Raw genomic sequence first — 14,967 nt, 5'->3', positions numbered from 1 at the left:
AAATGCTAACTATTACTCTTATTATCGTGGACAGGGGAGTGAGGACCATTCCATATGAAAATCAGTCAAGGTAACAGGGAATATTTTACCTAGAGAAGAGAAGCCTTAGTCAGGAACATGCTAGCTACTTCAGTGTTTAAAAGGATTTCATGAGAGGAAGCTTTAAGCTTGTTACACTGGACCCCGCAAGTCAAGAACTAGTAGCAGAATGTGCAAAGACAGATTTCCACTCTCTACAGTGTTGCCCAGTGCTCTTAGATTTGCCCTCCATTTTAACTACACCCAAATGCATTGGTTCCTCACTGATTCAAATCCACAGCTCCAAGTTCCCCACTGATATTCTCTCTGTACCAGACCATCCAGATGATGCAGGAATTCAGAGCAAATACACTTAATTAAAACAGAATGATGAGGTAATAACAAGCAGTTGCATCAAGTAGGACTCTTGGTACTCATTCCCAAGTAGCTGCCATCCCCAAATGTCTCCGGAGAGTGCCAGTCAGCTCCCAGTTAACTTCTCTATCGACCCAAAATGGCAGGGGAGGGACACGGTCTAAACACAGCAAAGTGAAAGTGACCAGTGTGCACAGCAGGTTCTCCTTAGTTACCTCTCCTTCCAATTCTCCCCAGCAGCAATGTTGGGAACAGTGGCTTCTTGGCATAGGAACTACACTATTGGTTTTCATCGGTACAGCAGCAATCCCAGAACTGTTAACTTCTCTGTTGAATATCGAAAGGGAACATTTTTGCTCCATCTTTCCATGTCTCTACCATTTCCACTCCCTGTGATAACTTGTCTCACATCCATGGCGTTAGTATGATCTGGACATGGCTGCCACCATTTCTCAGATTCTCCACGGCTGAATCCATACCAGCCAGCTCTACATTCTTGTTTAATGACAAGCTTACCCAATCAGAGTATAAACTGGGTGGTGTTGCCATGCTACAGACTGAACCCACCCACAGGCTTCTGGGAGGCAATTTAGTTCCAGTAAAATTTCCTCTAAATTGGGGGATTATCTTAGTCCCAGTCACTATGTAGAAACGTGGGTCCTCTGCACACTTTTAAGAAAAGACTTCCTTATAATTCGACTATTCCAGAAATAGAATTGACTGCCCCGAAAAGCGGTGAGCTCTCCTTCACTTAAGGTCTTTGAGTGGTGGCTCAATCAACACTGGGAGATGTCTTAGAGGGGATTCCTGTCCAAATAGAGGCAGAACAAGATGACTGCTGAAGCCCTTTCTAATTGTGAAATGCTGTGAAGTACTTGAAGTATAATCCTAGATGATTCAACACCTATAGCCATAATGGAGAGTGCTTAAATATCAGGCTAAGCAGGAGGTGGCATTTTATTCTAGAGGCAATAAGGAGCCACTGAAGGTTTTTTGACCAGAGTGACACAACCAGACCTGTTTCATTCGAACATTAAATTTGACAGCTTTTTAGAACATAATATGGAGAAGGGAGAGCCCAGAAGCCAGGAGACTAATTAGGAACAGAATGAAAGTCAAATATAAATTATTTTTGGGTTACCTGTTATCTGTAGTGTGAATGCCTAGGGCTATCTCTAAGGTAAATTACACCATTTTCCAACTCCTGAGTCTGTTTAAAAAGGACAGCTTGAAATAGAAAAGAAGTGCTCAAAGTGCAGGTGAGTGAACCAGGCAGGTGTAGAGTCCCATGGGACTTGGATTAACCTGTGAAGCAGTTATGGCTGCTTAATGTATAAGGAAGACTGGGCTTCTTTTCCTGTGGTGGCAGGAATGCAGGACAAAGGTCACTAGCTCCTTCTCGCCTCCTACCCCCGCTGTGGTGTTAAACCCCCTTAATGTGATCGAAGATCTTTCCTGTCCATTTAATAGGCCTCAGATGGAGCTAGTTAAGGGAGGCTTGTTTGTAGGAAGATCCACACCCTTTTTCTAAGTAGGTGCTCTTTTGCTGATTGGGTGTGAAGTCCTTGGGCCCTAAGAAAGGTATATATACACTGAGGGTAGCCATTAAGCTCAGAACAGAGAGAGCTTTGAAGAAGACAGAACTGAGAAAAGAAGAGAGAACTGCAAGAGAGATGGAGAACTGGAAGGGCTCTGAGAACTACAAGAGCTTTCAGAACTTTGGGAGGAGAGGACACAGGCAATTAGACAGTTAGGATTTGTGAGTGAGTGTTTACAGGAAGGCCCTAACAGAGGGCAAGGTTACAGGATTGCTTGGCTCCTTGCTGTGATGTTGTATTTTAATTTCCTTGCTGTTACCTTGACTTACTGGTTTTGGGATACAATTGTTGCTATGTTGAATTGGAATTATTGGTTTTGGGATTTGATCCTCTGGTGTCTGAATAAATGTTTTATTTCTTCTGCCTTCTATATGGAGAGTCTCTTATATTTTGCGATTCTGATCTATACAGGCATATTCATGGTCACTGTCGATATCGTGAATCTTGCCTTACCAATACACCCACATTACTAAGTACCTCGCTGAGACTTCTTGAAGCTTCTGGGCAATTTTGTGGTATAAGCTCTAGCTGCCTGATATATGTTGATGAGGAATGGAAGGAGAAATGAAAGGTGATGTATGAAAAGCATCAGAAAGGCTTAGTGAAAAGGGAGGAGAGGCAGCTCAGGTCAGGGAATGATAACTGTAAGGCTGGAGGAGTGTGGCAGTTTGCCCTCTCAACTAGGAATGATATAAAGGGAATTCATTTATCTGAACCCAGCTAGGAGTAAAGATTGTAATGTTTCCATGAAGGGGAAAGGAAGAGAGAGCAAGGCCTTAACAACTGCTTCAGAGGAACCCTTTTATGTACAGGCCATGCATAGAAAAAGTAGGAATATATCAATCAGCCTCCAGGTATGTTGGCCCAGGATGGTCTCACCAGAGTCATAATACTCCTCTGCGGAAGAAGCAACTACAGAAAGAAGTATCAGTAACAACTCTGGAGAAACAGTGACTGTTTACTTCGGTATGAGAGAATTGCAACAGAAAGCAAGACTTGAATGAATAATGGCAGCAGAGAAGAATAAGGGACACTTTGGGACATCGCCAAGGGAGTTTGGTACTTCACCTTAGATATTTTCTCAAAAAAAAATTTTTCCTTCCCACTGAGAAATTGTATTGTTTTTGTATGGGTGGAGTGGAGGAGCAGACTGAGAATGATTTGATTGCTTTATTTTCTTTGTTCTTTACTTTTCTATTCTGACTCAAATGATCTGAAATTTGATTTGTGGTGCATGCTTGCTCTGAGAATATACCAAATGAGGACTCGAGCCATACTTGCATAATTTTTATTACCAAAAATATCCCATGCAGAACCTTTGATAGCAAAAAGTTAAGGAGATTCTCACAATAGTAGGAAAGTGAGCCATTCTCCTAGAAATGTGTGCTCTAAGCCAGGGAACTGTGCCATGTCCCTTTGGCTTGGTCCTGGAGCTCTCCTTGCTGTTGCTACTCTATTTCACCTTTATCATTTGATGGAGCTCCTCCCTGCCGTTCACTGCTTCTTTTCTGAATTGCTCCTAAAAATTATAATAGCTAACATTTTTATAGTGCCCACCATGTGGCAGGCACTGTGCTAAGTACTTTACAGATATCTCAGTTGGTCTTCACAACAACCCTATGAAATAGGTACTATTACAATCCCCATTTTACAGATGAGGAAACTGAGGCATAAAGAGATTAAGTGACTTACCTAAGGTTTGATGCTAGTAAGTGTCCGGCACTAGATTTGAACTCAGGTCTTGCTGACTCCAAGCCCAGCTCTCTATTCCCTGCACACCTAGTTGCTATTTACTAAAGTTGTCACGTGTCACTACATACTATTTCCTCCTCAAGGAGAATATTATGACTCTTGCAAGACCACTCTTATCCAACAAGCCCAGGGCTTATCAACACATTTTCAGTTCTTTTATTAAGTCATGCCTATATACACCACTCTTGACTGTCACACAAAAAAATTGCTCAGTCAGATTGCTTATTCATGTACACCTCCTTCTTCCCCCCCCACCCCAAATACTCCAGTGTCCTCACTCCTAGTTGGATCAGGGTAAATAAATTCATTTTTTCTCTTCCTTGACCCAGAGTACAGGCTACATGCCTCTATCTTCTCCCACCATACACATGATCTACACTTCCCACTGAGTCCTTCTGGGCCTGGTAATAAGCTATTGATGAAGCCAGATTTTAAACCAGCACAGGGTGGCCAGGGCTTTGTCCCAGGCATGCTTTGTTCCTCCCTGGACCAATCTGCCAATCTGGGCTGTTCCCTTTTTCCCCTTTTGAGCTGTCAATCCCCAATGTCCTGTGGCCATCATGACTCTCTCCCAGAACTGCCTATTCCAGTGGAACGCCATTTGTGAACCTGTACCAGATGGAATCTTGCAAACCAGTATAACTTCTGTAGGGGGATGAGAAGTGAAGGCAAAAAACTGAACCTGAGTTGGAATCCCTCCTTTGCCACTTACAATCTGTGTGACTTGAAGTGTCTTTTAACTTCCTTGGCTTCCGTTTCCTCATCTGTAAAATAAGAGGTTGAACTAAATGGCTCCTTTGGTCCCTTCTAGCTCTAAATTGATGATGATGATGATGATACTCTTCCCATTACTGCTGAAAGTACAGTGGTGGTCACTCATAGACCTGATTCTGATACTGATCAGCAGAGAAGCTTTAATTTCCACTTTTCCAACCACAGCCTGCCCCTCCTCAGGAAATCTAGTGGTGCTCTGCTCCTGCAAGTTCATCATATGGATGAGCACTCAGTGCAGACACCCCAGCTTTAGCCCTTCTATAGCTCAGAACTCCAGAACTCAAGTGATTCATTAGCCTCAGTCTCCAAGAAAGAGGGGCTACAGAAACGGGTTACCATGCCCAGCTCTGATCCTGTATTAAAAGGTTGCTCTCATCCAATCAGCAATGTAGTATAAAGAACGTTGGACTGGGAATCAGGAGACCTGGGTTCTAGCCCTAGTTCTGCCACCAAAATGCTATGTGACCTTGGGCAAATGACTCCTCTAGGCTTGTTTCTTTCCCAGTCCAGCATTGGGAGCAGGGTTGGACTAAATGTGGTTGAAGGCATCTCACAGCTCTGCCATCCTATTCATCTGATTCATCCATTCAATAAATATTTATTGGGAACTTATGTGTAAGTCAGTGTGCCAGGTGCTATGAGGTGCACAAGGGTGAATAATGATCTGGTTTCATATGACACTTTATGAATAAAAAATTTTTATATATGGACTAATTTGATCCTCACAATTATCTTTTGAGGGCGGCAGTGCAAAGATTATTGCCTTATTTGGCACTGAGTTTCAGAGTGGTGTATGGTGGGCAGGATACTATGGTTTTCCACTAGGGTAGGGGATAGGGAGGGCTGAAGAAAAAGGCATGCAGAGCGGTGGCCTTACAGAATCAGAGGGAAGGCTGAGAGAAGAGATGCTGGCAAGGGTAGGAATTGGTCCAATGCCCTGGGTAAATAAGAACAGCAGCTGATGGGCTCCTAGGCATTCTGAGATCAGCTAAGGTGAGGTCCCAGCCTGGACTAGGTATTTTGAGTGGCCTGCGGCAAGGCCTGAAAATTACAATATTTAACTCTCTGTTAACTCTTTCCCGACAGCCATCCTCTTGCAGAAAAACAATCTACTCTCTCTCTCACATAAGGACCCTTCAGGTATTTGATCCTGAGGACAGTGATCATCTTCCACCTGCCCCAAGCCTTTCCTCTCCAGGCTGGACACCCCCAACTCTTTGCCGATTCTACAGAGTACAATTTTCAGGACTCTTCCTCTCCAGCGGGGCATGGGGCAACAAAATGGAGAGTTAACTACTTTGTACTGGGCTTTTGAGCTGGGCAGCTGAAAAGATCCTGGGTTTGTGGCCTAAAGCTGGAGGGGCAAGGAAGGGGAGGCCACAGCTATCTGCGACTCCTCCTTGGGTCTCGGGGATCGGCATACATTGTCTAGATAAACCAGGGGTTAGGCGTCCGAGCTTTTCCACTGTCCAAGTGAGGTGTGATGAAACAGGTATGAAGCAGTCCAAACTCAGCTCACCACTCTGGGTGCCTGGCCCTTGTGCACCCATCTGTACATCAGGAAAGCTTCGTCCTGAGCGCTTTAGACCACAGGCTGCCCTGACCAGCAGGCCGTGACGCAGGTTTGGAGGCTCCTTTAACGTGCACTCCAGGTGGTCGCCTTCAGCCCCCACCCCCACCTCCACTCCTAATCGGAACTGAAATACGCTTTGCAATCTCTCCAGTCTCGTCGCCCAGACACCTGAACCGATGCACATCTTTCCGACTAGCCCCTTGGTTCTAACAGAAGGTTTACATTTTGCAAGCAGCCCAAGCTGGGGGCGGGGGTTCGGCGCTGCGCTGGGCCCCCGCCCCAGCTCGGTGTATATTAAATATGCTTCGCTTGTCAATTTCTCGCCCGTACGTTTCTGCAGAGGAGGCGGGTCCGCCCCCCGTGCGCGCAGGCGCGCGCCCAGCCTGGGAAGCCGCAGGCTCAGCGTTCAGTGACCACAGGCTGGTTATTGTAGGTAAGGAATCAGATAAGAAAGTAATTTATAAACCTCTTTAAATCATCAAAATGCAGCTCGCGGAGGGGCTTCTCGGGCTCCCGGGCCTCGGCTCCCCTTTTGCGTGCCGGGCCAGGGGTTTTTGAGCAGCCCCCGCTCCGGCCTCGGCCAAGAGGACCGCCTTCCGTGGGCACGTCTTTTGCAAGGGGGTGGGGGGGGGGGGGGATGAAGATGTTCGAGAAAATCCCTGTGAAAGTGGGTTTGGCTGCCTCGCGGGGCGGGAAGGGAGGGGGGGCTGGGCCCGTTTTCTGGGCGTTTTCTGGCTAACCTGGGAGAGTTTGGGTGTGTTGTTTTTTTAATGCAACCAATTAAGAGTTTTAATTAATGCAGAGGAGGAGGGGGCTTGAGAGGGCAGATCTTTCCTTTTCTGGAAAATGGGTCATTTCCCAAACTTACTTTTTTCCCCCCTTTCTTTGATTTTTTTTTCTGGGAAAGGAAAATGAGATCTGTGTCGGGGGGACAGGAATAAAAAGAATTCCGCCATTTTGATGTTTTAAAAAAAGTAAAGTGGTTTCGGGATGATAACGGCTGGGAGCCAGGGCTGCAAAGGCGGGGCGGGGGCGGCGGCTCCGGGTGGGCGAGGGCTGGAGAGCCTGGAGCGGAGCCTGGGGCGCCGGCGCTGGCTCGGGAGCTGTCCCCGCAGAGCGCGCTGGGCAGAGTGCGGCCGGAGGGTGCTGACCGAGGGCCCGGAGCCTTCGGGAGGGGAAGTTTGCAGCGATCTCCCTTTTTCCTAGGGGGGAGGGGAGAAGGAGAGGAAGGCTACCTGATGTTTGCAGGGGAGAAAGGGATAGAAATGGGAGGGACGGAGGAGAGGAGCAGATGCATGCCGAGCGATAAGAGCTGGGGTTCTGGGCCTGTCCACAGCCAGGTTTGAAGGGCCGCCCATCCTCACCCCCATCCCCATTAGCAAAAAGCCCCGCTTCTTTCCTGAGCCCTGCTGTGTGGCCTTGGCCTTGTCAGCAGGTGGAAGAGTCCTGTAGGTATTTTCCCAACCAAATGCTGACGCGTGGATATCTCTTCTATAAGAAGATCAAAGTAAACTTTCTTTTCTTCAAATCCCAACTGTCCCAGAAACCTTGGGAACTATGGCCCCCCATCTGCGTTAGGACACTATCACTGCATTGTGGGTGCCCACAGCCTGCTGGGGGAGACAATTCAATTCATTAAACATTTATTAAACAGACTCTGGAGGAGATAAAAAGTTTAGAGAAAACGGGGACATTGCTATGCCTCTGGAGCTCATATTTCAATAATAATATTTATATAGGTCCTCCAGGCTTATAAACCCCTTATATAAAATATTTTTCAACGATACTGGTAGAGGGGGAAATGCTGTTATCACCTCCATTTTACAGATGAAGAAACTGAGGCTCTGAAAGGTGGTTACTTAGTAAACCATAGTCATGTGTGATACATACACAAATATAGTAAGTAGGGTGCAGTGGGGGAAAAATACTGAATTTGGATTCACATCCTAAGGTCTGCCATTTATTCTATGACCTTGATGTCACCTGACCTCAAAGCCTTAATCTCTATCAATGTAAAATGAGTATTTGTACTTGAGGTCCCCTAAGGTCTGTTACAGCCCTGAATCTATGATACTATTAACTGGAATGCAAAATAACAGCAGGTGATATATGATAAAGAGGTGGGAGGTACAAGCAAAATGTTTTGTGAGGTCCCAGGACAGAACCGAGTCAGTGTATCAAGGAAGGCTTCCTAGAGTTGAGCTTTAAAGGAATTTCCAGCATTGGAGTGGTTTGGGAGAGGCCATTCTAGATTTGGGGGAACTGGGAGCAAGGAAATGGGAAAGTAAAGGGGAACCTCAGGGCTGGGGCTTAGAGTACCTCCCAGGGGACTTCCCAGGGGAGTAATGGGAGTGAAGGGTGCCCCTCCCCATCTCTGTTGTTTGTAATCTTTGCCTTCCTTCCAAGTCCAAGTATGACACCACTTCCTCCTTGAAGCCTCCCCTGATTTCTCTTACTCCAAAATTCTGTAACTAAACTGAGTTAAAGATAAATAAGAATTCATTTTAATGAATATTTATTGAGTTCCTGCTGAGTACATCAAAATCAGACCTCTGGTGCCTCAATCCCTGAATTCTGAATCTGTCAGAGCTTTGATGCTTGGTAGAAAAGGGTCTGTTTATTTATTTTTTTATGCCAGCCTAATGGAGGTTGGGGAAAGAGATGGCCAAAGATTCCTAACTTCCCATTTAAAAAAAAAATCTGTCCTCTGTGAATTTATTTAAAGCCAATTATGTCTTAAAGCCTGTCCCACCTCTTGGGATAACATGTTCCATAAGTTGATTCCCTGCTGAGGATGGTCAGACTTCCTTTGCTTTGTCCTAAATTTACCTCTTTTAAGTTTGTGTTGAGCCCCCTTGAAGAATCTGAGATATGGTGAACAACTCTCTCTTCTCCCCTGCCACCCTTTCATGACTCTAGAGTCTTGGATGTCTCTCAAAGGCTGCCCCTCCCCAGATAGGAGGTGGCCTCTTTTCATCTCAGATAAAAAGGCCTTGTCGCTTGGATGGTGCTGTTGGATGTTTTCTGAACATCTCCAGCGTCTTTAAAGGACGAAGTTCAATGCCATTGACCTTTGTTCCTTCTGACCCTGTTTATTAGGTCTCTCCCCCTCAGCTTCCCCCTCCCCATTCCTTTGTATGTATGTTGTACTAACTTACCTGCATTCGTGTTGGTTCACCCCAGTAGAGTGTAAACTCCTTGGAGGCAGGGGTTTTCATTTCTGTCTTTGTTTCCCAGGAATGTAGCAGAGGGCTTAGCATGTAGTAGGCACTTAATAAATGCTTATGGGCTTACTGCCAGATCATAATAGCATAGATTTAGAGCTGGAAGGATTCATCTGTTCTAATCTCGTCATTTTATAGGTGAAGAAACTGAGACTCAGGAGAGGAAAGTGACTTCCCAGGTCTCACACTGAGTTGGTGGCTTAGCTGAGATTTGATCTTCTCACTCCAAATCTGGCCTCTCTCTCCTCTGTTCCACTCTGCCTCCTGAGAATCAGTTCATAATACACTTACCTAAACTGCTTGTTTGGAGAAGCAAATTACTTTTCAAGGTACCCATGTACCGTTTTTACTTAAATGCCTTTCTAGAATGTTAACTAGAACCTAGCTGCCCTAAAAAAAAATCCATTCACTTAAAAAAATGAACGGTTTTCTCCCAGAGGGCAATTATTCTCCTGTTCTCTCTTACACAGTGTCCCTGCTGATTTGTGACTGCTTGAGTCTGATAAGGCTCATCCCCAGGGATGCTGCTGCTGCTGCTACTGATACTTCCCTAGAAACCTAGAGATCAGGTTAGATTTGAATCACGAACATCCAACAGCCAGAGCCAGGCCTTCTTCTTTGTGCCCCAGGAGCTAAGCTGGAGCTGCTTAGGAGTCAGACTTTGAGATAGCTAACACTTGCAATTTATAAAGCGAGTCACACGTGTTATCTTGTTTGATCCTTGTCTCGACCCTGGAAAGGAAGGCGCTGTTATGATTGTCCCCATTTTACAGGTGAGACACTGAGTTTGGGAGAGGCTTAGTGACTTGCCCAGAGAGAGTAAGTGACTGAGATAGGATTTAATTCAGGTCTTCCCATCTCCTGAGCCCACTATCCACTATCCCGAGATATATATATATATATATATATATATATATATATATATATATATATATATATATATATATATATATATATCTCCTATGCCTTCTACCTGCCTTTCTTTTCTTGGGGAAGAAACTTCAGTTTCTTTGTATTTTGGTTTCAGGTTAATGATTTGTGTTTGTTGGGATTTAGAGGGTTATTTTTTAACCATATATGGCAAGGGTTGACCTCCTTGGCCTCCTGTTCCTGACCCTCCCTGCACAGTGAGCTTGACCTTACCTGGCCCAGGCCAATGTAGAGGTTGCTCTGTCTGTTGTCATCATTGGAGACTGGTCACTGTCTTCCCAATGCTTGTTGCCTTGTAGCCACCTAGGCAGGTAGCAGGGACAGAGAGCATGTAATAGGAAGGTCTCAAAGTCAAAAGGCCTTGGCCCAAGGCCTAGCTTCACCCTAGAGCCCTGAGCAGGTTACTTCATAGAACTCAAACCTGTGATTTCATTTGTATAAGGAACTCCCAGGTGAGGAAATTCCTTCTACCAAGGCAGGTCAGCACCTTCTCTGCAGTTTACATAGTCTTCAGAAGTTGCCTGCAGCACTAAGAGGTTAAGTGACTTGTCCAAGGTCACACAACCAGACCGTGTCAGAGGTGGAACTTGAACTATGACCCTCTTGGCTTTGGGGCTCTTCATCTACTCTGCCATGCTGGAGTCTTAAACCTAGAGGAGGCCTCAGGGACCATCTGGTCCAAAGCATACCTCCCTTTTACAATCTCTTGGACAGGCAATCACCCAGCCCCTTCTTGAGGACTGTCAGTAATGGAGAGCCATAGGCCTGTAGAGTTAGAATTGGAAAGGACCCCCAAGGTCATTTAATGCACCCTCTACATTTGCCAAAGTCACATAGGCAATAAGTAACGTGAGGCAGCCCACTTCCGTTGCTGGACAGCTCTAATTGTTAAAAAAAAAAATTTGTTATAGACATCTGCTTCCCTGTAATTTTCCTCATTGGTCCTCAGTCTGCCCTTTGGGACCATGCAGAACCCAATCCCTCTTTGTCTTAATAGTCCTCGAGCTGCTGAAGACCATGCTCACGTCTCACCTCTGTGTCTGGTCCTCTCCCAGCTAAGCGTTTCTGATTCCTTCAACCAGTCCCAAATGTGACGTGATCTCCTGCCTCCCCACCCTCACCATTATCCTTTAGATTTACTCCAGCTCTTCAGCGTCCCTCCTGAAACGCAACCTCGTAGCGAGGTGCCATGCTCCTAAGTTCCTGGTGTCTGAGTACATCCAGTTATGTCAGAGGTTCTTCCTGTGAGTCTCTTTGCTCTATTGGATTGAATATTGAAGAGTATTCGATGCTTCTTGCCTAGCACAGAAGAAAGAGCACTGACCCTGAAGTCAGAGGAACAGAGTTGAAATTTTACCTTTCTCTTACCTGTGTAACCTAGGGCAAATCATTTAGCCTCCCTGGGCCTCAGTTTCCTCATCTGTAAAGGGAGTTGGACACAATGGCCTCCAAGGTCTTTTCTATGGGTATGCATTCCTACCCTGTCCCTCTTTCCCAAGACCAGGGATCTTCGAATAGCTTCGAAGGTCCCTATGAACACCTTTGCTTTCTCACCTGATCCTTGAGCTGGATAGGACTGGGAACTAAAGAACTGGCCTGTGTGGATTTTCCCCAGGCAGGCCACGGGGCCTTCTTAGGGTGGGACACCACCAGACTGAACATGTTTTTCTTGAACCCCAACATGCTGTGATAAATATACCTATGGTAAAAGCCAACAGAGATGAGTCACACCCATCTATAGCGAAACTCATTTCCTGGGGCTGAAACTTCTTCTGGGGCCTGCTTTCCATTGAATTAATGGTCCCTTTTCTGTTGGGGGTCTTAAATGCAGGTGACTGGTGGGGCCCTTGAGTGGCCCATGGATGGGAGAGTGGAGATGGAGATGTTGAGGACCTTGAAGGGCACTGCTGCTGGGGAGGTCAGCGTCCACCTGGTTGCCAACGACAGCACTGGCCATCTGCCAGCCACCACCTTCATCATCCCAGGTGCCCCTGGGCCCCAAGTCCTCAGCCATCCAGGGGCCCCATCACTGCCTTTCCTCTGTCCTCCAATGACTCGTGGCAGGGTGGGAGCTTAGAAGGAACCTACCACTGGTCAGCCAAGAAGCCACACATGCCCATTCTAGCGGTGTTGTCTTGCATCTCTGAATATATCCAGGATCACAACACTCCTGGAAACCCTCTCTTGCTTCTGCTTATGAGGTCCTCCCATCTCCACCAGAGGGGCCAGAGAGCTGGGAGGCCAGCCCTGGGGTGACCTGAGCTCACCCTCTTTGGGCTCCCTGAGTCCCTGACAGCATCCTGGCTAGAAATCTCTAGGCCATGTCTGGAGAACCCTTTCTTCCCAGATTTTATCCAGTGGGCAAGAGGTTATTGGGATAAATGGTATTTCAGCCCTGTGTGATGGTCCCCACCAGCTCCCAACATGAGGGAATATGGTGGGACTTGGAGAAGCGGGATTTACTTAGGAATGACAAGGCTCTTTGGGGGCTTGTTCACTCTCTATGTTCTTCTCTCAGCCAACACCACAACCATCAGCCTCCCTACCAACACCTTAGAGATCCCACGGTTCCCCAGGGAGTCTACAAGAGCAGGAGGACCAGAGCGGATCCCAGGGAACGAGCCTGTCACAGCCACGGTCCTCCCCCAGCTCAGTTCAGGGCAGGCTGGCAACACTGTCCGAGTGCTTGAGTGGAAGGATGGGGCAACCTCCCTACCTGGAAGCAACCTACGGGTCAGTCAGTATGTGAGGAAAGTATCCTCAACCACCAGGGTGTAAAGGTGGTGGGAAGCCTGGAGGCCTTTCTGAGGGAGGTGGCTAAGCTCACTATGGTGTGATGTCAATGGGATACAATGTGAAGAATGCTGGGGTTGGAATTAGAGAAGCCAGGTTCAAATCAACCCTTCTGACACAACACCTGTATAGCTGAGGACAGGTCACCTAAGCTCCCTGGTTCTCCATTTCCCCATCTATAAAATGACGGGGTTGGATGAGATGGCTGCTGACTATGACTCTATGACCCTATGATCCCAACTTAAAAGAGACAGAGAAAGGGTTCAGCAGAACACCTCTCCTTGTCCCCTAAAGGGCCCAGAGGAGGGGCAGAAGTATTTACAAGGATATTGTCCACGTGCCCTAGCTACCCCCACCCAAATACTCAGTTTCTGAAGCCTAGACTTGAACTAAGGTCCTTGTTGTTCTTCTGGGAGTCCCCAGTAGGCCTTCTCCCCACCCCACCCCCCAGGACCTTCCATTGCATGAAGACCTCTGCCAGTGTGAAGGTAGGAGAAGGGGGCTTGTTACCCTTGTTAGGCCTGCAACAAGAAGGAAGAGGGCCGATCGGCGCCAGCTTACCCTCCCCTCTCTCCACCAGCTGCGGATCAGTGACTATGGGACGCTGAAAGTGGTGGGCACAGACAAGATAACCTCCCCAGAGCTGCTCCGGGAAGACTCGGACCCAGACAGAGCCCCTCAGGGCCCAGTGGTTGGTGGTGATGCTGCCTCCCAGATGCAGGGTAGGGCATTCCCCAGATGGAATGCTGGGCCTTGGGGCCAGAGAAGAGGGTAGAGGCTCTGTCTGCTCCTAAGTGGGGGGGGGCTTTTGTGGGGCTCCTTCCCGGTTAGGCTCCTGGCCTGGCTACTGAGTCCAGATTCCCTTTTCCTGGGATCCATTGTGCTTGGGATTCCCCTGGGCTTAAATCAGAGGTTCAGAGCAGGAGTGTGGCATTTGGGGGGTGGGGTGGATTGAAGGAGAGGTTGGGTCATTGAATTCAAGACTCTCCAAGTTCACCTTTTACCTTAGAGGAGGGAGGGAGATGGAGACACCTGTGGCTGTGGATTAAGGGTCCCAGGGACCAGGAATGGAGCAGGGAGTTATGGGACCCTAACCACCTCACATCCTTTGGTCCTGATGTAGAATGCCCTCAGGGGCGCCAAGATGAGGAAACTTTGGGCCATTGCCACATGTGTGGGCGTCAGAATGTATCAGGGCAAATCAGGGGTTTCTGCAGTGAACAATGCCATCGACAATTCAAAGAACGGTAAGAGGAATGGGGACCTGGAGGATGGGATAAAGGGCTCCCCCAACTTGAGCTGGGAAATACAAGAGATGACTCGGCCTGTAGCCTCTTTTTGAATGAGAGGCTTTCTAGGGTCACCAGAGAACCTTTCAGACATCTAGGTCTTCAGCCAGGGACTGCCCACCAGCTCAGTGATTAGGAAACCAGGGCCCCACTATGGCCTCCACTCCCATATATGTGCATCTTCCCCACTGAAACATAAACTTCTCAAGGGCAGGGAGAGTGCAAAGTATTTGTATCCCTGGCTTAGCACGTAGTAAGTTCTTAATAAATGTTTTTCCATTCATTTATTCTGACATTTGGTTCATTGGATCCTGGAGGGAATTAGTTGAAATGGGCAGGAAGGCAGCCCCAGGTGTCTGTATTCTGAGGGGATAAGAACTAGGGACCTGGTGTGGGCCCTATGGAGAGAGAGAAGACCCTAATTTCCCTCAGGTCTCTCTGTTTCTTCTTTCCTCCTTCAGGTCTGTGATTGTGGAGAACTCAGGGGGCAGCACCAACACATCCGAGCTCCTGAAGCCTGTGAAGAAGAGGAAGAGGAAGGAATATCAGAGCCCTTCTGAGGAGGAATCTGAGTCTGAACCTCTGGTAAGGAGAAAGGTCTGGAGAGAGGAAGAAGACGATGAGGGTGGTGACCCAGGCAG

The 14,967-nt window shown here is 47.3% G+C and overlaps 1 protein-coding gene across 1 annotated transcript in view; it reads left to right on the top strand.

Annotated features, from left to right (window-relative positions):
- The first annotated feature begins 6,445 nt into the window (after positions 1–6,445).
- Positions 6,446–14,967, top strand: part of L3MBTL1 (L3MBTL histone methyl-lysine binding protein 1) — a 62,673-nt gene continuing 54,151 nt past the window's right edge. Inside the window, exons 1-6 of the mRNA XM_036751680.1 lie at positions 6,446–6,523; positions 12,076–12,229; positions 12,763–12,977; positions 13,618–13,759; positions 14,161–14,284; positions 14,788–14,911. Of these exons, the coding sequence (XP_036607575.1) occupies positions 12,103–12,229; positions 12,763–12,977; positions 13,618–13,759; positions 14,161–14,284; positions 14,788–14,911 (732 nt within the window). The 5' untranslated portion in view covers positions 6,446–6,523; positions 12,076–12,102. The remainder of the gene's footprint in view (positions 6,524–12,075; positions 12,230–12,762; positions 12,978–13,617; positions 13,760–14,160; positions 14,285–14,787; positions 14,912–14,967) is intronic.

The sequence above is a fragment of the Trichosurus vulpecula genome, chromosome 3 (assembly GCF_011100635.1).
Source record: "Trichosurus vulpecula isolate mTriVul1 chromosome 3, mTriVul1.pri, whole genome shotgun sequence".
In the NCBI taxonomy this organism is placed as follows: Eukaryota; Metazoa; Chordata; class Mammalia; order Diprotodontia; family Phalangeridae; genus Trichosurus; species Trichosurus vulpecula.
Note: the sequence above shows the minus strand (reverse complement) of the source record. Positions and strands in the feature narration are given on the sequence as shown.